General features: G+C 41.6%; 4 protein-coding genes across 4 annotated transcripts; 2 read left to right on the top strand and 2 right to left on the bottom strand.

The window, feature by feature from the left end:
- Positions 1 to 867: 867 nt before the first annotated feature.
- LOC128379924 (E3 ubiquitin/ISG15 ligase TRIM25-like) lies at positions 868 to 6,253 on the bottom strand. The gene is made up of 2 exons (XM_053339563.1): positions 4,601 to 6,253; positions 868 to 2,575 (listed from the first exon to the last, which is right to left on the bottom strand). The coding sequence occupies exons 1-2, from the start codon at positions 6,251 to 6,253 to the stop codon at positions 908 to 910; spliced, it is 3,321 nt and encodes a 1,106-aa protein (XP_053195538.1). The 3' UTR covers positions 868 to 907.
- Positions 6,254 to 7,708: 1,455 nt separating this feature from the next.
- LOC128380135 (tripartite motif-containing protein 16-like) lies at positions 7,709 to 9,379 on the bottom strand. The gene has a single exon (XM_053339838.1). It carries the CDS (start codon positions 9,377 to 9,379, stop codon positions 7,709 to 7,711), a length of 1,671 nt encoding a protein of 556 aa, XP_053195813.1.
- Positions 9,380 to 11,312: 1,933 nt separating this feature from the next.
- Positions 11,313 to 15,348, top strand: LOC128380171 (cytochrome c oxidase subunit 5B, mitochondrial-like). The gene is made up of 4 exons (XM_053339886.1): positions 11,313 to 11,470; positions 12,800 to 12,870; positions 14,370 to 14,469; positions 14,803 to 15,348. Exons 1-4 carry the CDS (start codon positions 11,347 to 11,349, stop codon positions 14,913 to 14,915), a joined length of 408 nt encoding a protein of 135 aa, XP_053195861.1. The 5' UTR covers positions 11,313 to 11,346; the 3' UTR covers positions 14,916 to 15,348.
- A 1,218-nt stretch (positions 15,349 to 16,566) lies between these two features.
- On the top strand, positions 16,567 to 23,172 carry LOC128380172 (cytochrome c oxidase subunit 5B, mitochondrial-like). The gene is made up of 4 exons (XM_053339887.1): positions 16,567 to 16,733; positions 18,215 to 18,285; positions 19,333 to 19,432; positions 22,925 to 23,172. The coding sequence occupies exons 1-4, from the start codon at positions 16,613 to 16,615 to the stop codon at positions 23,035 to 23,037; spliced, it is 405 nt and encodes a 134-aa protein (XP_053195862.1). The 5' UTR covers positions 16,567 to 16,612; the 3' UTR covers positions 23,038 to 23,172.
- The last annotated feature ends 1,509 nt before the right edge of the window (positions 23,173 to 24,681 follow it).

Here is a 24,681-nt window from a genome sequence, read left to right as displayed (position 1 = left end):
TTTCCACTGTTGTTTGAGAGTCACTGCCATGGTTGTCCAGACATGTTATATTCATTCAGAAACAATTCAACTGCCTGCTGCCTTATTTATGGGTTAGATATAGTTTGCATGATGTGACCAAAACATCTTTAAAACAGAATAGTTATAACCCTCCAAACAATAAGTAATTATTTATTTATTTTACATTAGTTTCCCTTCTTCTTCTTCCCACCATTGTTTTTCACCAAAACACACAGAGCATGGCGACAAATTCAAAGTTGCTTTATGAAACAGGATTTTTTGTAAATAACTTTTCTCCTGATCAGTGTCTCTGCTGCACTTTTATTTCCTTGTAGCTTTTTAGGGAAACGTATTACTGCAGCACAACTGTATTTCTAACCTATTACTTATGTTCTAATGGTGTTTTCTTCACTTAATGTTTTAATGAATCATGTAAAAACCCTTTAACATGCCTTCAACAGGGTCAAACGTGATCTCAGTGTCATCAGCTGTGGAGGACAGGTGATAATTGTGGAATGCTCATGGGGAAAAAGCTGATTTCCGGGTTAAGTCTCAGTGGTTACGGTTAGAGTAAATCTCCAGGAAATTAATGTAAGGTGTGTGTGTGTGTGTGTGTGTGTGTGTGTGTGTGTGTGTCTGTGACCTGATTGACAGCAAACAGGGTGTGATCAAGGTGAGATTAGAGAACTACATGGATTTTTTTTTACACATATTTAGTTTCACATTTAAAGAAACTGAATATATTAATAACACATATATAAAGTACAAAAAGTGTTGATAATCCCTATTAGCATGACAGATGATCTCTGTGCAGTTCAGAAACAGCAACAAGCTCTCAGAATCATGGAGACAAAAATCAAGAATTACAACACAGAATCTGACACGTGAAGTCTGAAATGACTTCTGTCTATTTGAGTTTAAACAACTCAGCTTTGTCTCCAGGAGAATCAAGCCAAAGTCCAGCATAGAGAGGCTGAGTGAATGTGGTCTGGACTCTGTGGAGGAGAGTCATGGTTTCAGAGACGCTGTAGAAGGACAGAATACCTGCTCTGTGATCCAGGTACACTGCTAATCTGCGGGAACGAGGACCTGTGATGGGAGTTTTAATGTTGTTGAACCAAAATTTATAACTGTCAGGGTCACAATATAAAGCCCAAGATTTGTCATTAAATCCCAAAAAACATTGAAATGACTGTCCTGTTCTGCTGATGTTCTTGTATGCGACTGCTACACCAACGCCTTTCCCTTTCCACTCCACCTCCCAGTAACAACGTCCCGTCAGACTCTCTCTGCTCAGCACCTGTTGATGTACAGTGAATCTGTCTGTGTGACTAGAATAAGACTGTTGTTTTCTCATTAACTCTACTTTTCTGTTCCCCTCAGAGAGTAACAATGATGTGTGTGCTGTGTTTGGATCCAGAGTGGTTTCACATGAATATTTTAAGAACTCAGCTCTGGTCTCTGGTTGTGGCAGTAAAACGTCCACTTCAGTCACTGCCAGTGAGATGTTTGTCCATTTGTCCCTCAGGATGTCCTGTAGTTTATCTCTGAGCTCTGACACAGCTGCTGTCACATCCTCAAAGTATCTGAGAGGACGGATATTGATGCTGGATGAGTCTGTAGGTTCACTGAGTTGTGACACTGAGGGGTAGTTGTGTAGAAACTGGTTGTGATCCTCTGTGTGTGAGAGCTTCTTCAGTTCAGCGTCTTTCCTCTTCAGCTCAGTGATCTCCTGCTGCAGCTTCTCCTGAAGCTCTTTGACTCCACTCACTTCAGTTTCCTGCTGGGATCTGATCTGCTGCTTCACATCAGAGCTTCTTTTCTGGAGGAGACGGATCAGCTGAGTGAACATCCTCTCACTGTCCTCCACTGCTTTATCAGCAGAGTGACTGACAGCCTCCACCTCCTGTTGAAGCAGCTTCACATCTTTCTCTCTGTCCTGGATTCTCTGCTGGATGTTTAGTCGACTCACCTCGAGCTCTCTCTGTCTCTCAGTCCTTTCTGCTGCAGCTGAGACTGTGTCGTGGCCTTTATGATCCTCCACAGAGCAGAGATAACAGATACTCTGCTGATCAGTGCGGCAGAAAATTTCCATCACCTTATCATGACGAGAGCAGATGTTCTCCTGGAGCTTCTTCGAGGGGTCGACCAGCTTGTGTTTCTTTAATGGAGCTGCATCATAATGAGGCTGGAGGTGATTCTCACAGTAAGAGGCAGGACAGGTCAGACAGGACTTGAAGGCTTTCAGCTTCGTCCCAGTGCAGACATCACAGGCCACATCTTCAGGTCCAGCATAGCAGTGATCAGCAGGAGCAGCTTGGAGTCCAGTATTTTTCAGCTGCTCCACTAAAGCTGCTAACATGGTGTTTTTCTTCAGGACAGGCCTCGGTGTGAAGGCCTCTCTGCACTGAGGGCAGCTGTAGATCTTCCTCTGATCCTCTCCATCCCAGAATCCTTTAATACAGCTCATACAGTAGCTGTGTCCACAGGGAATAGTCACCGGATCCTTCAGTAGATCCAGACAGATCGAACAGCTGATTGTTTCTCGGTCCAGCTGATCTCCTTTCTGTGCCATTTCAGCTCTCAGAGGCAACGACTGTCTGACTTTCACTTCCTGAGAAGTGAAACAAGTTTGATATCTGATCTGAACAACATGTGATGAAACAGGAAGTGCAGCCTGCTTTGTACCACTGGTTTCATCTTTAACAATGTGTTGTATTTTAAAAGCTTGTTACATTATCCATCGTGTCAAATCTTCATCTGAAAAGTAACTAAAACTGTCAAATAAATGTAGTGGAGTAGAAAGCACAATATTTCCCTCTGAGATGTAGAAAGTAGCATCACATGGAAATACTACAGTAAAATACAAGTACCTCGAAATTGTTTGTGTAATTCTGTCAATCTATCTATCTACCTATCTATCTATCTATCTATCTATCTATCTATCTATCTATCTCTATATATATCTATCTAATTACAAGTTTTATTCTTACATATTGATGAATGAAGAAAAGATTGGGCTCCAGCAGAAAGTTCATGTCCTCTAGAAAGTAGTGCAGTTGGCTAAATCTGTCACAATAGCACAGTTCAGCCAATAGATGGAGACAAAGGCCGTGTGTTTGCATTGAGCACGACAATCTGCAATTCATCCTCCATGCCATGTAAATAAATGGAAACTGGCTTGAATTGACTCAAAATGATCCAGAGACATTGGAGTAGCTGTTACTGGGAATATTATGCGACCAGACACAACTTTTAACCATGAAAACAGGCGAAGGTATGACATAATTTGTAGTTGTAAATTTACAATGGGAAGTTTGTTTGGATTTCTCTTTGACAGTTTATTCTGCAAGTTGTGATTTTTAACAAAAATCTGGAAACTGTCAATGAATCCATAATGAGGAATGTATTCAATTCACCTATAGTAATAACTCTGGCTCATGTCTACATATAGTCTCCTTTATGTCAGAATAGTCCACAGTACTTCTCTGTGGGATTCATCACAGCTCCTTTAAACAGATTAAAAGATGCAGATTATACTAGAAATGCACATTATGCACGTTATCATGCCCCTGCCTTTGCACTACACTAACTCCCACTGCTACCTCAAGGAGGGTTTTTTTGCACAATGACTTGCATGTTACATTGATTTTGCACATATGTTGCAAAAACGTGTGTATATTTGTAATTTTTCCTCTTTTTTATGACTTTATTTGGGGCTAGGTTCATGCGCTTTTAAAAATTTTATTTCCAACCTTAATGTTGATTCTATGCTAACTTCAAATATTTTAGTATGTGTTCATACATTTTCTGTGTGTGTAGCAAGGAGCTGGTTAAAGCTGCATTTCATTGTGCAATCCTGTGTTTATATGACAATGAAAGTGAACCTTGAACAATGAAACTTGGGTGTGTGTGTGTATCTGTTGTGTGTTTGCTGCTGTAGTTTTGAAGGCAACACTACAAATTTTCAGCTCTTTCTACTTTCTCATTGTTATGAAAATATCTTTATTGATTATGTAAAGCTTCAGATTATTCACACATCAAATCAGTAAAGTCTGTTCTGTGACTTTTGTTCAATGATTTCATGTACAGATTCACTTCATCCAAACAGTCAGATAGTTTAACCCAGAATGTCAGCTATGTACAAGAACATCATTGATGATTATTATCATGATAATTACAGTTTGATTGAACATTTCTTTATGAATTTACAAAGTGATGACAACAACATATCTGTGATGAAGGAAGTTCTGCTGTTTTCTCTGTTTAAGAAACAACAGATACAAATACATCAATACAAACATAAAACTAACATTCAGAAGAAAGAGAAGTTCATATTTTCATCTGAAGGAATGTCAGTGAAGGTTAAAAACATGGTGATGAGCAGCGAGAGCCTCCATGGATAAAAAACACACAGGAAAGAGTCACATTTAAAGAAAATGAATATATCAATAACACATATATAAAGTACAAAAACGTGTTGACAATCCCTATTAGCATGGCAGATGATCTCTGTGCAGTTCAGAAACATGGAGACAAAAACATGAAGAATTACAAAACAGAATCTGATACATGAAGTCTGAAATGTCTATTTAAGTTTACATAACTCAGCTGTGGCTCCATCATAAGGACAAAGTCCAGCATAGAGAGGCTGAGTGAATGTGGTCTGGACTCTGTGGAGGAGAGTCATGGTTTCAGAGACGCTGTAGAAGGACAGAATACCTGCTTTGTGATCCAGGTACACTCCGACTCTGGAGGAATGAGGACCTGAGATGAGCTTTTCAGTGTTGTTGAACAAAAAACTGTAACTGTTAGTGACACATTTTAAGGTCCAAGATTTGTCATTATTTCCAAATACACATTCATATGACAATTCTTTTCTTTTGATATTTTTGTATGCGACTGCTACACAAATTCCTCCTCCTCTCCACTCCACCTCCCAGTAACAACGTCCAGTCAGACTCTCTCTACTCAGCACCTGACAAACATAAATGAATCTGTCTGGGTGACTAGAATAAAACTGTTGTTGTATCAGTCGTTCTACTTTTCTGTTCCCCTCAGATAAAAACAGTTCTGTGTGTACTGTGTTTGGATCCAGAGTGATTTCACATGAATATGTTAAGAACTCAGCTCTGGTCTTGGGTTCTGGTTCTGACAATAAAACGTCCACTTCAGTCACTGCCCGTGAGATGTTTGTCCATTTGTCCCTCAGGATGTCCTGTAGTTTATCTCTGAGCTCTGACACAGCTGCTGTCACATCCTCAAAGTATCTCAGAGGACGGATATTGATGCTGGATGAGTCTGTAGGTTCACTGAGTTGTGACACTGAGGGGTAGTTGTGTAGAAACTGGTTGTGATCCTCTGTGTGTGAGAGTTGCTTCAGTTCAGCGTCTTTCCTCTTCAGCTCAGTGATCTCCTGCTGCAGCTTCTCCTGAAGCTCTTTGACTCGACTCACTTCAGTTTCCTGCTGGGATCTGATCTGCTGCTTCACATCAGAGCTTCTTTTCTGGAGGAGACGGATCAGCTGAGTGAAGATCTTCTCACTGTCCTCCACGGCTTTATCAGCAGAGTGACTGACGGCCTCCACCTCCTGTTGAAGCAGCTTCACATCTTTCTCTCTGTCCTGGATTCTCTGCTGGATGTTTAGTCGACTCACCTCGAGCTCTCTCTGCCTCTCAGTCCTTTCTGCTGCAGCTTGGACTGTGTCGTGGCCTTTATGTTCCTCCACAGAGCAGAGAGAACAGATACTCTGCTGATCAGTGTGGCAGAACATCACCTGATCATGGCGAGAGCAGATGTTCTCCTGGAGCTTCTTTGAAGGCTTGACCAGCTTGTGTTTTTCAAATGTAGTTGATTCATAATGCGGCTGGAGGTGATTCTCACAGTAAGAGGCCAGACACACCAGACAGGACTTGAAGGCTTTCAGCTTTCTCCCAGTGCAGACATCACAGGCCACATCTTCAGGTCCAGCAAAGCAGTGATCAGCAGGAGCAGCTTGGAGTCCAGTCTTCTTCAGCTGCTCCACTAAAGTTGCTAACATGGTGCTTTTCTTCAGGACAGGCCTCGGTGTGAAGGCCTCTCTGCACTGAGGGCAGCTGTAGATCTTCCTCTGATCCTCTCCATCCCAGAAATTTTTAATACAGCTCATACAGTAGCTGTGTCCACAGGGAATAGTCACCGGATCCTTCAGTAGATCCAGACAGATGGAACAGCTGATTGTTTCTCGGTCCAGCTGATCTCCTTTCTGCGCCATTTCAGCTCTCAGAGGCAACCACCGTCTGACTCTCACTTCCTGAGAAGTGAAACAAGTTTGACAGCTCTTGTACTGTGTCACATGTTGGTTACACCCATTTTCAGTCTGTAGATCTGAAGGGGAGGGAACAAGCTCATCTTTTTCAGCTGCACACCCAAAAACACTAATTTGACAGTCACACGATCCACTGGTTTCATCTTTAATAAATGTGTTGTATTTTAAAAGCTTGTTATATTATCCATTGTGTCAAATCTTCATCTGAAACAATACAATATTTCCCTCTGAGATGTAGAAAGTAGCATCACATGGAAATACTACAGTAAAGTACAAGTTCCTCAAAGTTGTACTCAAATACAGTACTTGAGTAAAAGAACTTAGTTACTTTCTATTGCTGTATGAGAGTCACTGCCATGGTTGTCCAGACATGTTATATTCATTCAGAAACGAATCAACTGCCTGATGCCTTATTTATGGGTTAGATATATTTTGCATGATGTGACCAAAACATCTTTAAAAACGGAATAGTTACAATCCTCCAGACAATAAGTAATTCTTAATGGATGTGTCCCTTCTTCTTCTTCCCATCATTGTTTTTCACCAAAACACACAGAGGATGGCACCAGAGAGCCAGAGCAGAGTGTTTATATATATCTTAATACATGTCTGCAGGGGATCTTTAACCAAGACAGCAATCTTTTCACAACTTTAACCAAGTGCATTGAGTGTCTAATCATAACTTGTTGGTGTGAGTATGTTGATTATGTGAGCTGATATTTCATAAGAAACTAATAAAGTACTTTGACAGTGATGTTGGATGTTTGTTTGAACATTGTATGGTTGTTTATTTAAAATGTTCCTTAATTATGTTGATTAAAATGTCATTCAAATGGTATTAGATTATTTTCCAAACTTTACTCACCATACATTTTAGGAGAAAAAGTTGCTCCTTCCTCACCTTGATATTTTTTGTGCTGCTCTTGATGTGAGAATGTACTTTATCTGTACATTTTAACTGTTTTTCTTATAAGGATGGTATTTCACTAATTCAAATGTGCTTTATGAAACAGGATTTTCTGTAAATGAAGACTGATTTGCTGAAGTAAGTCTGGTTTATTATCTGTAGTCTTGTTTTATGAAACAACAGACACAAATACATCCATACAAACATGAAACTAACATTTAGAACAAAGAGAAGTTCACATTTCATCTGCACAACTGTCAGTGAAAGTTAAAAACATCATCATGAGCAGTGAGAGCCTCCATGGATAAAATCACACAGAAAAGAGTCACATTTAAAGAAACTGATAATATCAACAACACATATATAAAGTATAAAAACGTGTTGAAAATCCCTATTAGCATGACAGACGATCTCTGTGCAGTTCAGAAACATGGAGACAAAAATCAAGAATAACAACACAGAATCTGACACATGAAGTCTGAAATTACTTCTGTCTATTTGAGTTTACACAACTCAGCTGTGGCTCCATCATAAAGACAAACTCCAGCATAGAGAGGCTGTGTGAATGTGGTCTGGACTCTGTGGAGGAGAGTAATGGTGTCAGAGACGCTGTAGAAGGACAGAATACCTGCTCTGTGATCCAGGTACACTCCGACTCTGGAGGAATGAGGACCTGAGATGAGCTTTTCAGTGTTGTTGAACAAAAAACTATAACTGTTAGTGACACATTTTAAAACCCAAGATTTGTCATTATTTCCAAATATAGACTCATTTGACACTTCTTTTCTTTTGATATTTTTGTATGAAACTGCTACATAAACTCCTCCTCCTCTCCACTCCACCTCCCAGTAACAACGTCCAGTCAGACTCTCTCTACTCAGGACCTGACAAACATAAACGAATCTGTCTGGGTGACGAGAATAAGACTGTTGTTGGCTCATTCGTTCCACTTTTCTGTTCCCATTAGATAAAAACAGTTCTGTGTTTGCTGTGTTTGGATCCAGAGTGATTTCACATGAATATTTTAAGATCTCAGCCCTGGTCTTGGGTTCTGGTTCTGACAGTAAAACGTCCACTTCAGTCACTGCCCGTGAGATGTTTGTCCATTCGTCCCTCAGGATGTCCTGTAGTTTATCTCTGAGCTCTGCCACGGCTGCTGTCACATCCTCAAAGTATCTGAGAGGACGGATATTGATGCTGGATGAGTCTGTAGGTTCACTGAGTTGTGACACTGAGGGGCAGTTGTGTAGAAACTGGTTGTGATCCTCTGTGTGTGAGAGCTTCTTCAGTTCAGCGTCTTTCCTCTCCAGCTCAGTGATCTCTTGCTGCAGCTTCTCCTGAAGCTCTTTGGCTCGACTCACTTCAGTTTCCTGCTGGGATCTGATCTGCTGCTTCACATCAGAGCTTCTTTTCTGGAGGAGACAGATCAGCTGAGTGAAGATCTTCTCACTGTCCTCCACGGCTTTATCAGCAGAGTGACTGACGGCCTCCACCTCCTGTTGAAGCAGCTTCACATCTTTCTCTCTGTCCTGGATTCTCTGCTGGATGTTTAGTCGACTCACCTCGAGCTCTCTCTGCCTCTCAATCCTTTCTGCTGCAGCTGAGACTGTGTCGTGGCTTTTATGTTCATCCACAGAGCAGAGATAACAGATACTCTGCTGATCTGTACGGCAGAACATCTTCATCACCTCATCATGACGAGAGCAGATGTTCTCCTGGAGCTTCTTTGAAGGCTCGACCAGTTTGTGTTTTTTAAATTGACCTACATTGTAATGAGGCTGGAGGTGATTCTCACAGTAAGAGATCAGACACTGCAGACAAGACTTGAAGGCTTTCAACTTCCTCCCAGTGCAGACATCACAGGCCACATCTTCAGGTCCAGCATAGCAGTGATCAGCAGGAGAAGTTTGGAGTCCAGTATTTTTCAGCTGCTCCACTAAATCTGCTAACATGGTGTTTTTCTTCAGGGCTGGCTTTGGTGCAAAGGCCTCTCTGCACTGAGGGCAGGTGTAGAGCTTTATCTGATCCTCTCCATCCCAGAATCCTTTAATACATCTCATGCAGTAGCTGTGTCCACAGGGAATAGTCACCGGATTCTTCAGTAGATCCAGACAGATCGAACAGCCGATTGTTTCTCGGCCCAACTGATCTCCTCTTTGAGCCATTTCAGCGCTCAGTGGCAATGACTGACTGAGTTTCACTTCCTGAGAAGTTGAACAAATTTGAGGTTTGATCTGAATAACACGTGGTTAAGCAGGAAGTGCAGCCTGACAGCTCTTGTACCTCTTCACATGTTGGTTACACCCATCTTCAAACTGTTGATCTGAAGGGGAGGGAACAAGCACTCTGCTGCTGCTATCCATCGTGTCAAATTTTCTTCTTTCTGAAATGTACCTAGAGCTGTCAAATAAATGTAGTGGAGTAGAAAGTACAATATTTCCCTCTGAGATGTAGAAAGTAGCATCACATGGAAATACTACAGTAAAGTATAAGTACCTCAGGACAGTACTCAAATACATTACTTGAGTAAATGTACTTAGTTACTTTCCACTGCTGTATGAGACTCACTGCCATGGTTGTCCACATATGTTATATTCAGTCAGTTATGAGTCACCTGCATGATGCTTTATTTATGTGCTAAATATATTTTGCATGATATGACCAAAACGTCCCACTAAGAACACACTCTTGAAACAGAGTATTTACAATCCTCCAAACAACAATTCATTCTTAATCTTTTACATTAGTTTCCCGTCTTTTTCTTCCCACCATTGTTTTTCACCACAACATACAGAGAATGGCGACAAAGAGTCAGAGCGAAGAATTTAGGACCTTTACTGGGCCACTGTAGAAACATGGTGGGGTCTATGGAGGAGGACTTACTCTTTCTGTAGATGTAAGTGGTGTACATCAATGTGTAGCACCAAAAACACAGTGATTCTTATTGCCATGTGATAGTGGCACCCTGGACTCTTTAGGGGCTAAGATTGTTGGCAGATGTTTAGTTGTATTAGTTTGTGTCATTAACTTGGTCCCCCCACCATTATTATTATTTAAAATGCTTTGTGTCACTTTTAAATAGGAGGAAACTCACCTGATTTGACCTTGAGTTTGTTTAGCAATATTCATTTTGATCAGTAGATGGCAGCATTGGCTTTGTTATGCAGTGAGTGGCGCTCCTTATAGTATTCATTCTTTTCATTGGTATTTACAGTCACTACAGTATTGTTAATTTAGTTGTTTGGCTGTAACCTTGTAACCTGTTTGCTGTTGTTAGCCCGGTCATAGAGAAGACAGTCACAGTAGCAGCAATGGGATTGAAGACTGACACCAGACTGTATTTTTGTTGTGTGTCTGCATTGAGTGTGAAACATGATTATACACAAATTACAACTCTTTACAAATGTTTCACACCACTGTTGCTTTGAGTCCCACAAATGCAGTCCTGAAACTGCAGCCTCCGATAAGGGCCACATACAGCCAAATTTGATCTCATGTGGGCCGGACCATTAAAAGGAAGGAAGGAAGGAAGTGAGTGAGTGAGTAAGTAAGTAAGACAGTCAGTCAGTCAGTCAGTCAGTCAGTCAGTAAGTGAGGGATGGAGGGAGGGATGGGAAGAAAGTGTGGGAAAGATGGAAGGAAGAAAGGAAAAGATGGAAGGAGATGGAAGAGAAGACTGGAAAAAAGATGGAAGGAAAAGAAGGGAGGAAGGAAGAAAGAAAGAAAAGGAGGAAGGAAGAGAAGACAGGAAGAAAAGATGGCATGGAGAAAGGGAGGTAGGACAGAAGAAAGGAAGGAAAAGAAGACAGGAAGTAAAGATGGAAGGAAGAGAAAGAACAGAAGACCGGAGGGACAGATGGAAGGAAGGAAGAAAGAAAAGGAGGAAGGAAAGAAGGGAGGAAGGAAAGTGAGCCGGATTGGACCCCTCGGCCTGCCGGTTCTGGCCCACGGGCCTCATGTGTGCCACCCCTGCTCTCCTCCAAAAATCTGACAGGGACACTGCAGGTTTCACCCAACTCCAGCAGATGGCAGTAAGCTCCACACTGCTGATAAAGCCAGGAGAAGAAGAAGATTATTTCCCGTCTCTCTCTCTGTACGCCATCATTACACTGCGATCACTGAAGGAGGAAGAATGGCTGCAAGGTTACTGCTCCGCTCGGCTTTCAGAGCTGCCTCCACCTGCAGGGCTGCCCCGGTGTCTGCCCGGATGGTTGCCCCGGTGTCGGCCCCTATCCGCGGCATGGCTGCTGGAGGAGGTGAGGAGCACATCTACCTGGTTAGGGTTTGAGTTAGACACACAGTCACTGCTGTCATATCCACTAGAGGAGGACTGCACCACCACAAGGACAGTCAGGCCGGACCTCGGTTAGATATATACAAATTCATTTAGAAATAGTGCGTAGTGTCAATTATAGATGATAAAATAGAAATATGACTTGTATAGTAGATTAAAGCTCAAGTGTTCTTCAATTCGGCATACATTAAAAATACCAAAAAAGCTATTTTAATTCAAATAAATGTTCATATCTTTCGTTTATCCCGGCCTTAAATAACCATGTGGAGAGCTTCAACTGTTACATTAATTCTATACTCAATTATTATATTTTGACTCAGTTTTAAGTTTTAAGGTGTATTGAATAACACGTTTCATACAGTATCTGTTAATTAGTGGTAAAACATTACAATTAGGGTGGAGTAGGGTCATGTGGGGTCACTTTCGCCATTCTGACTTGTGTACTATATGAATCTAATACATTATATCAACACCTTATATATCATTATGAAATCCTCAAGATGTTTCCTTCCTTGTTTAATCAGAAGCCAATTTATAGATATTGTACTCAAAGGGAAAGTGGCATATATATAACTGTCCTTGTGCCAAATGGTTTCAGAATTTGTAGGTTTTCTAATTTAGGTTTATGCCTCATTTGATGCACAATTGAGAACATTGTTTTATTCATGTCAGATGTATATCCTTAACACTGATTTTCTATCACTGACCTTTAAGTGGACTTCACAAGGGCTACTTGGTGTGTGGCATTTATGATATAAGACTCACAAAGTCACATGATTTCTATTACATGACACACCTGCTTGGATTCAACACCAATCATGTTCACTTTAATGTTGGAGCTTAGGTGTCCTACATTAGTCACTGTCCCAATTACACTACTCCACTCTAGCTTAAAAAAGAGATAGATAATAGAGTACAATAAATGTACAGATAGATGTTGGTGAGGTTGTAATTGTGAAGCTTTTACTGTCAAAGTTATCTGATTTCAGCTTCTTAATGTGAATATTGACAGTTAACTGAATATTTTTTGGGTTATGGACAACACAAGACATTTGAAGACGTCATCGTGGACTTTGGGGAACATTTTTCACCATCTTAAACAAATCAATAATGAAAGTACTTGTCAGTTAATAGTTGCAGCAGTATTAATTATATATGTAAGGAAATCGGCTGATATTTAGTCCACCGTAGATACCACTACCCCGCCGTTAAGGAGCTTGTAGATTTGTATTTGCTTTGATGACTTTGTAGGTTTTTTTAATGACTAACACTGTTGGTTGAATGTTTTCAGGGATTCCCACAGATGAGGAACAAGCTACAGGCATGGAGAGGATCATCATGAAGGCCATGAAGGAAGGATCGGTATGAACCTAAAAATAACCGGCTTGATGACGAACATGATAAACTATAACTTCAGTCAGTAGTTTAAGGTGTCTACGACAGGCAGGTTATTTAAGTACATGTATATGTATATGTATATGTATAGAGAGAGAGAGAGAGAGAGATATGACCGATTTTAAAAGCAGATTAATGAATACATACAGTATAAATTATTACAACAGAGCAATACATTGTGTTTCAGTCCAGGAGTCCAAAGTAACAAAATAGCAGCTGATATGTCACCGTAACGATAAGGTCATTAAAGTCTCTTTGGCCTTCTCTCCTTCTAGAAATACATTGTTTTCCAGGGTTAGAGAATTTGACTTTGTGGCCAGCCAGGTTTGTAGACTTGTGGAGCTTTTCCACTATACAGTTCTAGCTCTACTCGACTTGGTTTGGTACCAGGAACGACCTTTTCCATTACTATAGTTCCTCCTCAACGTTGGCGGTTTCGTCATAGCAACGCTGCACCAAACTGCTGAGACTTCGTTTTATACGCGACACAAACACATAACCAATGGAGGACATGGAGACGATGGTGTACTTGCTGCTGTATGTGGCTTTCTGTCTCACACAAAGCAAAGAGAAGAGAAACCAATTGTTACAACGCTTTTGCTGGTATTTAAATTGATTCTTGTGTGGGACGGCTCATGACTCTTCCAGTGACTCTCTGACCAATCAGTGGTCGGCAGTCTGTTGACGTCACATTTTAGTCTCGGCTCAGCTCGGCTCGCTTGGAACTTCAACAGAGCAGATACTAAAAAAGTAGCAGGTACCAGGTACTATCCCTGATGGAAATGCAAAGGAAACCCAGTCAAGTCGAGTAGTGCTTGTTAATTGTTTTACGTTTCCTGTGTTGTTTTATGTATTTATGTACAGCACTTTGTTTCAGCTGTGGTTGTTTTAAAGTGCTTTATAAATAAAGTTGAGTTGAGTTGAGTTGAGTGCTAGAACTGTATAGTGGAAAAGCCCAATTGGTTTGCTAATAGATTTCCAGGAATTGGCTATATTGTGTTTCACTATCTGGGTTATTGGGATCAAATTTATTCAATAAGAAAGGTGTTACATGAGTCTTAATTGACCGAAGTTTCTTCAGTATGACTGGTAAACCTGACCCCATTGAACGTCTGTGTGTGTTATCTGCTCCCAGCAGCCGTGAACTGGGACAAACTGGGAAATGAACTCCAGTTTTATCTCAGATGTTCGGCGTTTTAGTGACGAGTGTTTCCACATAATGAGCTTCCACTGTCAGGCTGGTTTACTTTTTCTGTAATCCATCAAGAATAAACCTGCTCGTCATTTCTGTTGGGTTAAATTAACAATAGTCAAAACCATGAAATAGAGATTAAATATAGAGTTAAAACCACAAAATATAAATAGTAATGAATAAAACATTATAAATGATATGAAACACACAGATTTAGGTGATTCTTGTTTCTTGTGTTTTATTATATCTGACTGGGTCTTTTGTTCTGTTTCAGGATCCCTACAGCATGATGAAGCCCAAGGAGTACACCGGCTCCAAGGCCGACCCTCACCTGGTCCCCTCCATCACCAACAAGAGGCTGGTGGGATGCGTCTGTAAGTGACCTAAATGTTTCTTCGCCACATGTTCATCTCACACAGGTGCAGCTTGGCTTTAAAAGCTCTCACTGCAGCTCCTGAAGCTGGAGGTTTAGCGTGTTGAGACACCAACTCACACAAGCTTCTCTTCATCATGGAGCTCTGTGGCGTCTCTCTCTTTGCTCTCTATGAACTGACAGGTTTCCTCAAGCAACTCCAAACTGTTCAGTGGTTTAGATGATCAAATGTCAAATTATTAAGAAGTCAGTCTTTTAATTAGCTTTATTTTGTGTAAGTGATTGAAGGTTTTCCAGCGTCTCACCTCGTCCTCTCTCTGTCTCCTCTGTGCAGGTGAAGAAGACAACACAGCCGTGGTTTGGTTCTGGATTCATGAGGGCGAGGCCCACCGCTGCCCATCCTGTGGCTCCCACTACAAACTGGTGCCCCACGAGCTCCCCCACTAACTCCTCCATCACTCACTTATTCCAGACGTCTGTCACAGCACTGTGTGTCTGCTCTCTGTCAGCTTCTCTATGTCATATTCCTCCAGAACCAGCTCAAGAACCCTCACACCGCCCGACCTCTTTATCCGTCACTCTCCGGAGAGATGATTATTTATCTGTGGCTCGGTCTACTTTCTGGTCTTCGGTTGAGAGTTGTCTGATTGTTCTTTGGCTTGTTCTGTTATTCAGTACTTGATCTACCTACTGACCTCATCAGTCTTTGCTTTACACGACCTGTTGGTTTCATTTTCAGAGGGAACAGATGTGGTTTGGGACACAACAGTTTAAACATTTCCATATATCTGCAGTTTACATTAAAGTATGTACTGTACAATGTTACATTAGGTCCATTTACTCCTCTTACTGAAATAATAAACTTAATTAAATCCTATTTATGGAACATTGTGACTCTTTGGACTCTTTCCTTCATACCTCATCTAATTATTAACATCTTAGAAGCTTTATTTCATTTGGGTTTGGTGGAATTTAAATCTACAACATGTGACATAGATAGATAAATACTGTATTGATCCTTCACAGGAAATTGCTTGGTATACATCAGCCACAGTCAGCTCTCTGGAAGCAGGGATGGAGACCACTGCTGTAAGAGTCAGGGGCGACTCTAGGATCAGACCTTTAAATTACAACAAGAAATATTAATACATAGTAGAGTGGTCTACTGTAATGTATGATAATAATGGTTCAGAATAAACAGTCAGATTTCTACAGAGAGGACTCTAAGATAGTTCATGGACCCTGAGGGAGGGCTTCTTCCCCCTAGCCATCAGACTTTTGAACTCTTATAGTAATCCCCCCACCTACGCACTAGGGATGGGGGAAAAAATTGATACAGCATAAGTTTTTGGTACAAGAATAATAAAATCAATTGCTTTTTCAGTCCACTAGAGGGCTCTAGTTTGTTTTCTGGTGAAGTCAGTGTGCAGGGGGAAGTTTTCCTTTTTATTTGGGGACAATTTGCAGTTGAAAAAAGGTAATGAATTGCAATATATTTAAAATCGCATTGAAATCATATTATTACACAAGTATCATGATAATATCGTATCGTGGAGCCCCTACTACACACATTCACACAGTTCCATGGACTGCACAAGTTTACAGGCTACTGCTGTGCAATTATACTATGCAAATGTGCAACTGCAACATATATAAGATTTTTTTTTTCATATATATACTTTTTTTTATTTCCCCTGTTCTATTTTGAACAACAGTACTGAGAAACAGTACTTTTTTTAATATTCTGTACTATTTTTAGCCATTGCTACGAAATGTGCTGTATATAGTATAATCTGAATGACAAATAAAATCTATTTCATCTTATTTTTAGGGGTGCTTTGATCAAATTTAGGGATGCTTTGCTTGAGCACCGCTAAAAAAAATGGTCTTAAATCATCACTTCTGAATAGTATGTAAAGGGTTGAGAGAACGGGGCTGGTGGGAAGAGTGTGAAACCCGGTGAAACAGACTGTTTATAAGAAACCTAGGACGGTGTAGGAGCGACGTAGATCCAGCAGGTGGCGGTGATGTAGCACAGAGGATGAAATCTGCCGTTAAATAGCAAAGAAGAAGAAGAAGAAGAAGGGTTCAACAAACTACTACGTCATCCCGGTGAGCCCTGACTCAAGACAGAAGGAGGAAGAATGGCTGCAAGGTTACTGCTCCGCTCGGCTTTCAGAGCCTCCTCAGCCTGCAGGGCCCCGGTGTCTGCCCCGGTATGTGCCCCGATGTCTGCCCCGAGCCGCGGCATGGCTGCTGGAGGAGGTGAGCACATCTACACCGGGACACGGACACACAAACACCGCTGAGAGCCGCTTTGACCTCCACCCGGTGTTACGGATTATCTGGTGTTAGTGGTTTAACTGGTGACTTTCTCTTTTTAAAAAAACAAGTTTAAATTGTAATGTAATCCCTTTTAGAAGTACAAATTAATCTAAATTAGAGAATTGAGTTAAATTGTGTTTTTTCAGAAGTCTCATTCAACTCTCCGTGACGCAACGTGAGGAAGTCACCAGATAACACGGTCACCAGTTAAACCATAACACCGGTGTACGTTACCGTTAGCATTAGCATTAGCAGCAGATGGACTGATAAAGAGGTCAAACTGTGTTTTTTAACTATTTAAATCATACAGTTAAGGTTTATTATTAATAAAGCTCAGCTCTGGAGTGTTTCTGGTGTGTTAATGTTTTACTGGAATAAGTAATAAATTGTTAATAAACTCTGCTAATGTTAGCTGAAGTTAACTTTAGCTTCTGATCAGAGTTAAAGAGATAGTAAAATAAGTTGAACAGCTTATGTTTATCATTATTTTAATATACAAAGTGTTAGACATCTTATCAAAATCCTGCACACTGTTTAAACCCTTTTTAAGATTTGTGAAACCTTTATTTTGCTTTTAAAAAGTGTGAAAAAGATGATTTCACTGCTTTCTTCCTTAATTTAGATAAAAACAAACTACATGTTTTCCAAACCGATTATAGAGACTCATTAATACCCAGTTTCAGATTTGTGAAACCTTATTTTGTTTGTCAGGCATATTGCACATTTATTCACACAAAGATCCAGTTTACTGTACATATTTTATTTATTTATTTTATCCAATTTTGTCTCATTTATTGTTTGTTCTATATTTAGTACACGTTCACCCGTACACTATACATCTCATCTTAGTGCTGGGCAATATATTGATATTATATATTATATTTTCTGCTTTTAAATGTTGCATTACAGTAAAATGATGTAATTATCTGAACTTAACAGATTGTTCTAGCTGCTCTGTTATTTAACTTTCACCCACTTTGTCATTAAGTCCACATTAATGATGATTATGTATCAAAAATCTCATTGTGCAAATATGTAGTGAAAGCATCAGTAGTCATTAGTACTATATTATTGTGATATTGATATCCAGTTATTTGGTAAAGAGTCGCCCAGCCCTATCTCATCTTATATTGTGACATCTGAAGAAGTGAGAGCTCTACATGATTTTCATTTAAACTAAAAGTAGGAACATTTTTACAATCACTCAGAATCTTTTATAGAGTAAATGTTCAGACCTGTTTAATGAGCTCTGGATGGAGGAGAAAAGCTGTGATAATCATATTTTTCTAGTTTTCATGACTAAAGTAATTCAGGAGGAAACATTAGTGGACTAACAGTCACACAGACACAGCTGATATTAAAGGTTATAAAAGTGACTAAAAAATGATTTCTCTCTTTTTTTTCTCTGATCTGTTTTTCAGGAATTCCCACTGACGAGGAACAAGCTACAGGAATGGAGAGGATCATCATGAAGGCCATGAAGGAAGGAACGGTACGGTAACGTGTGTGTGTGTGTGTGTGTGTGTGTGTGTGTGTGTTGGTTAGGATTATGTTAAGTGTCCAGAAATTGAATGTAAGTCTATGTAATGTCCCCAAAAGTGATCGTAGTCTGATGTGTGTGTCCTTTTGATTACTTCCATCACAGCTGATAAAAGCAATACTTATACATTCTCACACACACACACACACACACACACACACACACACACACACACACACACACACACACACACACACACACACACAGTTCAGGCTTCAGCGTGCAGACTGGAGCTGTCGGGAATCGAACCTCCAATCTCTCCTCCAGCAGCTCAGACTCTGATAATAATCTCTCTGGTTTTAAATAAGGAGACTTTTCAGATAAGAAACGTCTCTAATTGTGTGTGTGTGTGTGTGTGTGTGTGTGTGTCTGTGTGTTATCTGCTCCCAGCAGCCGTGAACTGGGACAAACTGGGAAATGAACTCCAGGTTTATCTCAGATGTTTTCGGCGTTTTAGTGACGAGTGTTTTTCCACGTAATGAACTTCGACTGTCAGACTGGTTTACTAATAATTCACCTCTGAGAGAGAAGAAGAAGAAGCAGATTAAACTGGATTAAAAATCAAGAACCTCCTCATGTATCTGGAAAGTCAAGTTTAAATATTAAAAACGTTAAATATAAGATCAGATATTCCTTTATTAGTCCCACAATGGAGAAAGTTGCATTATCCCAGCAGCAGTGGACAGTAAACTAGAATATAAGAGCAGCAATAATAAGTACAATAATAGTTAGAATATGTTATAACGGTAATCATGGCATTATTTAATATAATAAGTAAGAAGTAATATTGGTATTGAGTGGTATAAAACCATTTCTTTGACTGTCAGGCTGGTTTAAGTTTTCTGTAATCCATCAAGAATAAACCTCCTCGTCATTTCTGTTCAGTTAATTAAATAGAGATTAAATATATAGACTTTAAAACTCCAACATATTAATAATGAATAAAGCAGATTTAGGTGATCCTTATTATATCTGACTGGGTCTTTTGTTCTGTTTCAGGATCCATACAGCATGATGAAGCCAAAGGAGTACTCCGGCTCCAAGGCAGACCCTCACCTGGTCCCCTCCATCACCAACAAGAGGCTGGTGGGATGCGTCTGTAAGTCACCAACATGTTTATTCATCCTATGCTGGGTTCCCACTAGGGGGCGCCACCATTCTCCAGGTCACCATTCAATTCAAATCTCAATCTACAGATGCTTATACCATTTGTAGACTAGTCATTAACCCTCCTGTTGTGTTCGAGTCAAGGAAGGGAGGAGAGAGGGAGGAAGGAAGGAGGGAAGGAAGAAAGGGAGATGGAGGAAGAAAGGGAGGAAGAAGGGAGGAAGGAAGGAAGGAAGGAAAGGAGGAAAGAAGGAGGGAAGGAAGGAAGGAAGGAGGGAGGAAGGAAGGAAGGAAAGGAGGGAAGAATGGAAGGAAGGAAAGGAGGAAAGAAGGAAAGGAGGGAGGAAGGAAAGGAGGAAGGAAGGAAGGAAAGGAGGGAAGAAGGGATGGAAGGAAAGAAGGAGGGAAGGAAAGAAGGAAGGAAGGAAGGAGGGAAGGAAAGGAGGGAAGAAGGGATGGAAGGAAAGGAGGAAAGAAGGAGGGAAGGAAGAAGGGAAGTAAGGAAAGGAGGAAAGGAGGGAAGAAGGGATGGAAGGAAAAGAGGAAAGAAGGAGGGAAGGAAAGAAGGAGGGAAGGAGGAAGGAAAGGAGGAAGGAAGGAAAGGAGGGAAGAAGGGATGGAAGGAAAGGAGGAAAGAAGGAGGGAAGGAAGGAAGGAAAGGAGGAAAGGAAAGGAGGGAAGGAGGGAAGAAGGGATGGAAGGAAAGGAGGAGGGAAGGAAAGAAGGAAGGAAGGAAGGAGGGAAGGAAAGGAGGGAAGAAGGGAAGTAAGGAAAGGAGGAAGTAAGGAAGGAAAGGAGGGAAGAAGGGATGGAAGGAAAGGAGGAAGGAAGGAAGGAAGGAAAGGAGGAAGGAAAGGAGGGAAGGAGGGAAGGAAGGAAGAAAGAGTCAAAACAGATGGGTCAATTTGACCCGGGAGCACAACAGGAGGGTTAAGGCTGCTCAGTTAATGGAAAATGTTCAAAGTCAAAGTCAAATATGACTCTCACTAGTAGTTTTATTGAAAGCGGCTATTTCAGTGAACAGTTGCAAAATCAAATGAATGAATAATAATAAACAGGTTTCATGAATAAATGCTCAGCTGTTCAAATAACACAATACAATATATTCATAAATACTGAATAACAAGAGGAGTGATAGGACACAGCTTTAGTTATAGTACACTAGGCACACTGCGGGAAAATGAAGCTTGCAGTGAGCTTTGGCTTCGGGTTGTGGACGGCTTGCGGCTCGGGCTTCTGCAGTGCAAAGCTTCACACACTCTTTGTACTTCAGGTTGTGGCTCGGCTTTACTCCGATCTGATCGGCTATATCGGATCAGCCGATATTTAGTGTTTTATGTAATTAGTAAGATCGGCTGTAACGTCTTAATTCTCCGATCCGATCAATGTCGTCATGTTGAAACTTTTTGCAGATGCTCCCGTTGCTATAGATACAGATGCCTTGTGTTTTATCGGAGGGAGGGAGGGAGGAAGGAAGGAAGGGAGGAGGGAAGGAAGGAAGGAAGGATAGATTACAGATGGCTTGTGTTTTATCGGAGGGAGGGAGGGAGGAAGGAAGGAAGGGAGGAGGGAAGGAAGGAAGGAAGGATAGATTGCAGATGGCTTGTGTTTTATCGGAGGGAGGGAGGAAGGAAGGAAGGGAGGAGGGAAGGAAGGAAGGAAGGATAGATTACAGATGGATGGTGTTTTATCGGAGGGAGGGAGGGAGGAAGGAAGGAAGGAAGGAAGGAAGGAAGGAAGGATAGATTACAGATGGCTTGTGTTTTATCTGATTTACTCTGAAGAAGTTCCACACCACCGACATGTTTGTTTGAATCCGACAGTTAGTTTTGAGCCCTGTCAGGATGCGACGGACAATAAAGTTTTTTGAATCTTGAATCATGAGCTGTCGGATTCAAACCAACATGTGGGTGTTGTGAGCAGACAGATAAAACACTAAAGAACCTCGTAGGGAAGCGTCTGCAAAACGTTTCAACAGCACAAATGTACCTGAAGGGAACACGAGGAGGAGAAGCCGAGTTTAACCCTCCTGTTGTGTTCGAGTCAAGGAAGGGAGGAGAGAGGGAGGAAGGAGGGAAGGAAGAAAGGGAGAAAGGAAGGAAGAAGGGAGGAAGGAAGGAAGGAAAGGAGGGAAGGAAGGAAGGAAGGAAGGAAGGAAGGAAAGGAGGGAAGAATGGAAGGAAGGAAAGGAGGGAGGAAGGAAAGGAGGAAGGAAGGAAGGAGGGAAGGAAAGGAGGGAAGAAGGGAAGTAAGGAAAGGAGGAAGGAAGGAAAGGAAAGAAGGAAGGAAGGAAGGAAGGAGGGAAGGAAAGGAGGAAAGAAGGAGGGAAGGAAGGAAGGAAGGAAGGAGGGAAGGAAAGGAGGGAAGAAGGGAAGTAAGGAAAGGAGGAAGGAAGGAAAGGAAAGAAGGAAGGAAGGAAGGAGGGAAGGAAAGGAGGGAAGAAGGGAAGTAAGGAAAGGAGGAAGGAAGGAAGGAAGGAAGAAGGGAGGAAGGAAGGGAGGGAAGAAGGGATGGAAGGAAAGAAGGAGGGAAGGAAGGAGGGAAGGAAAGGAGGGAAGGAAGGAGGGAAGGAAAGGAGGGAAGAAGGGAAGGAAGGAAGGGAAGAAGGAAGGAAGGAAGGATAGATTACAGATGGCTTGTGTTTTATCTGATTTACTCTGAAGAAGTTCCACACCACCGACATGTTTGTTTGAATCCTACAGCTAGTTTTGAGCCCTGTCAGGATGCGACGGACAATAAAGTTTTTTGAATCTTGAATCATGAGCTGTCGGATTCAAACCAACATGTGGGTGTTTGTGGGCAGACAGATAAAACACAAGCTATTTAACAATCTGTGCAACACTAAAGAACCTCGTAGAGAAGCGTCTGCAAAACGTTTCAACACCACAAATGTACCTGAAGGGAACACGAGGAGGAGGAGCCGAGTTTAACCCTCCTGTTGTGTTCGAGTCAAGGAAGGGAGGAGAGAGGGAGGAAGGAGGGAAGGAAGAAAGGGAGAAAGGAAGGAAGAAGGGAGGAAGGAAGGAAGGAAAGGAGGGAAGGAAGGAAAGGAGGGAAGAATGGAAGGAAGGAAAGGAGGGAGGAAGGAAAGGAGGAAGGAAGGAAAGGAGGGAAGAATGGAAGGAAGGAAAGGAGGGAGGAAGGAAAGGAGGAAGGAAGGAAGGAAGGAGGGAAGGAAAGGAGGGAAGAAGGGAAGTAAGGAAAGGAGGAAGGAAGGAAGGAAGGAAGGAGGGAAGGAAAGGAGGGAAGAAGGGAAGTAAGGGAAGGAAGGAAGGAAGGAAGGAAGAGTCAAAACAGATGGGTCAATTTGACCCGGGAGCACAACAGGAGGGTTAAGAAACGGAGCGTGGACAAAGAAGACGTGATCGGATTATTTAAACTCACTGATCGATGATCGGCCCCAAAAATCCTGATCATGTAAAGCCTAGTTTGTGGCAGGTTTTCCAGCGTCTCACCTCGTCCTCTCTCTGTCTCCTCTGTGCAGGTGAAGAAGACAACACAGCCGTGGTTTGGTTCTGGATTCACGAGGGCGAGGCCCACCGCTGCCCGTCCTGCGGCTCCCACTACAAACTGGTGCCCCACGAGCTCCCCCACTAACTCCTCCATCACTCACTCATTCCAGACGTCTGTCACAACTTCTCCATATTCCTCCACCTACCTGCTGACCTCATCAGTCTTTGCTTTACACGACCTGTTGGTTTCATTTTCAGAGGGAACAGATGTGGTTTGGGACACAACAGTTTAAACATTTCCATTTATCTGCAGTTTACATTAAAGTATGTACTGTACAATGTTACATTAGGACCATTTACTCCTCTTACTGAAATAATAAAGTCTTTAACTGAAATGTGTCTGCTGTCAGTGTGAGTTTATTTATTTAACCCTTAAACAGACGACGTGCACCAGGAGATACAGACTCTTTAACCTTCCTGTTGTCCTCCCGGGTCCTTCCTCTGTCCTTCCTCTGTCCTTCCTTCCTTCCTTCCTTCCTCAGATCTAAGTTCAGCTGTTAGGGTAAATGTCCCCTCCTTCTGTCCTTTCTTCCTTCCTTCATCTGTCCTTCCTTTCTTCCTTCCTTCATCTGTCCTTCCTTTCTTCCTTCCTTCATCTGTCCTTCCTTTCTTTCTTTCTTCCTTCCTCCCTCCCTCCCTCCCTCCCTCCCTCCTTTCCTTCCTACCTTCCTTCCTTCCTTCCTCCCTCCTTCCTTCTTCCTCCCTCCTTCCTTTCCTTCCTTCTTCCTCCCTTGCTTCCTACCTTCCTTCCTTCCTCCCTCCTTCCTTTCCTTCCTTCTTCCTCCCTTGCTTCCTTTCCTTCCTCCTTTCCTTCCTTCCTTCTTTCCTTCCTTCCTTCCTTACTTCCTTACTTCAGGTGCAAATGACATAACAAGTATTTATTTAACTTAAAGGACAGTTACACCATTTTCCAGCAGTCAACAGTCATTCCTCCTGTTCATGGCTCAGTGACCAATAAGCGTTAAGGTAAGAAAATGAATTCATAAATCAGTTAAACTATTTTTAAAAGCAGCATCAGGTTTGTTAAAATGTACATTTAGTATTTTTGTTGGTTTTATATCATTTAAATGACATTTGCACCATTTTATACCAAAAGTAAGACTGAATGCTCCTGAAAATGTCAAATGGTGTAACCACAAATAATGTAAATGTTTCCTGATCTCCATGGATACCCAGATGAAATGTAATATTTAGAATTGGGCTGTCAGCGTTAACGCATTAATCGCGATTAGATTAATGCAATCCATAACGCGTTAATTTTTTTAATCTCATTTTAATGTAGCAAGCCTTTTTGTCCCTTCTACTCCCCCGTAGACGGCTCCTCTAGCTGTAGCGCTATGCTTTGAAGTGGCCTCCTGCAGTAAACCTACCGCGCTGATGGAAAGTAAGAGAGCTACTGGACTTTTGAACGGCTTGTTTAACTTTAAAACACTTCCAGACGCTTCAGTTGACAAGTCAAAAGTAAAATGCAACCTGTGTCAAACGGAGTTTAACTACCACCGGAGTACGTGGAGTTTGAGTTAGCACCTCCACGCTAAACACCCAGGTGCAGCCAAGCCAGCCTCAGCTCCACCAAAGGACCATTTTGGAGTGTGGGAGTCGCAGCAGAGCCGTGATTGATTCCCAGTTAAGACACTCTGGTAAGAAATGCTTTACATTATGGGCTTAAAACTGCCTTCAAATGGAAAATAACAGGATTTTAAACATGTGATTAATCGAGATTAACTAT

Source organism: Scomber japonicus, chromosome 19 (genome assembly GCF_027409825.1).
Source record: "Scomber japonicus isolate fScoJap1 chromosome 19, fScoJap1.pri, whole genome shotgun sequence".
NCBI classification, from domain to species: domain Eukaryota; kingdom Metazoa; phylum Chordata; class Actinopteri; order Scombriformes; family Scombridae; genus Scomber; species Scomber japonicus.
The sequence above is the reverse complement of the archived record's forward strand: the minus strand, read 5'-3'. Positions and strand labels throughout refer to the sequence as shown.

Bases quoted from the DNA above. Each gene is read 5' to 3' on its own strand.
- LOC128380172 (XM_053339887.1), top strand. From the start codon at position 16,613: ATGGCTGCAAGGTTACTGCTCCGCTCGGCTTTCAGAGCCTCCTCAGCC. The intron at 18,286-19,332 runs GTACGGTAACGT...GTTCTGTTTCAG, and splicing joins AGGCCATGAAGGAAGGAACG to GATCCATACAGCATGATGAA. The intron at 19,433-22,924 runs GTAAGTCACCAA...TCCTCTGTGCAG, and splicing joins GAGGCTGGTGGGATGCGTCT to GTGAAGAAGACAACACAGCC.
- LOC128380135 (XM_053339838.1), bottom strand. From the start codon at position 9,379: ATGGCTCAAAGAGGAGATCAGTTGGGCCGAGAAACAATCGGCTGTTCG.
- LOC128379924 (XM_053339563.1), bottom strand. From the start codon at position 6,253: ATGGCGCAGAAAGGAGATCAGCTGGACCGAGAAACAATCAGCTGTTCC. The intron at 2,576-4,600 runs AAACTTAAATAG...CTGAGAGCTGAA, and splicing joins GAGCCACAGCTGAGTTATGT to ATGGCACAGAAAGGAGATCA.
- LOC128380171 (XM_053339886.1), top strand. From the start codon at position 11,347: ATGGCTGCAAGGTTACTGCTCCGCTCGGCTTTCAGAGCTGCCTCCACC. The intron at 11,471-12,799 runs GTGAGGAGCACA...GAATGTTTTCAG, and splicing joins CGGCATGGCTGCTGGAGGAG to GGATTCCCACAGATGAGGAA. The intron at 12,871-14,369 runs GTATGAACCTAA...GTTCTGTTTCAG, and splicing joins AGGCCATGAAGGAAGGATCG to GATCCCTACAGCATGATGAA.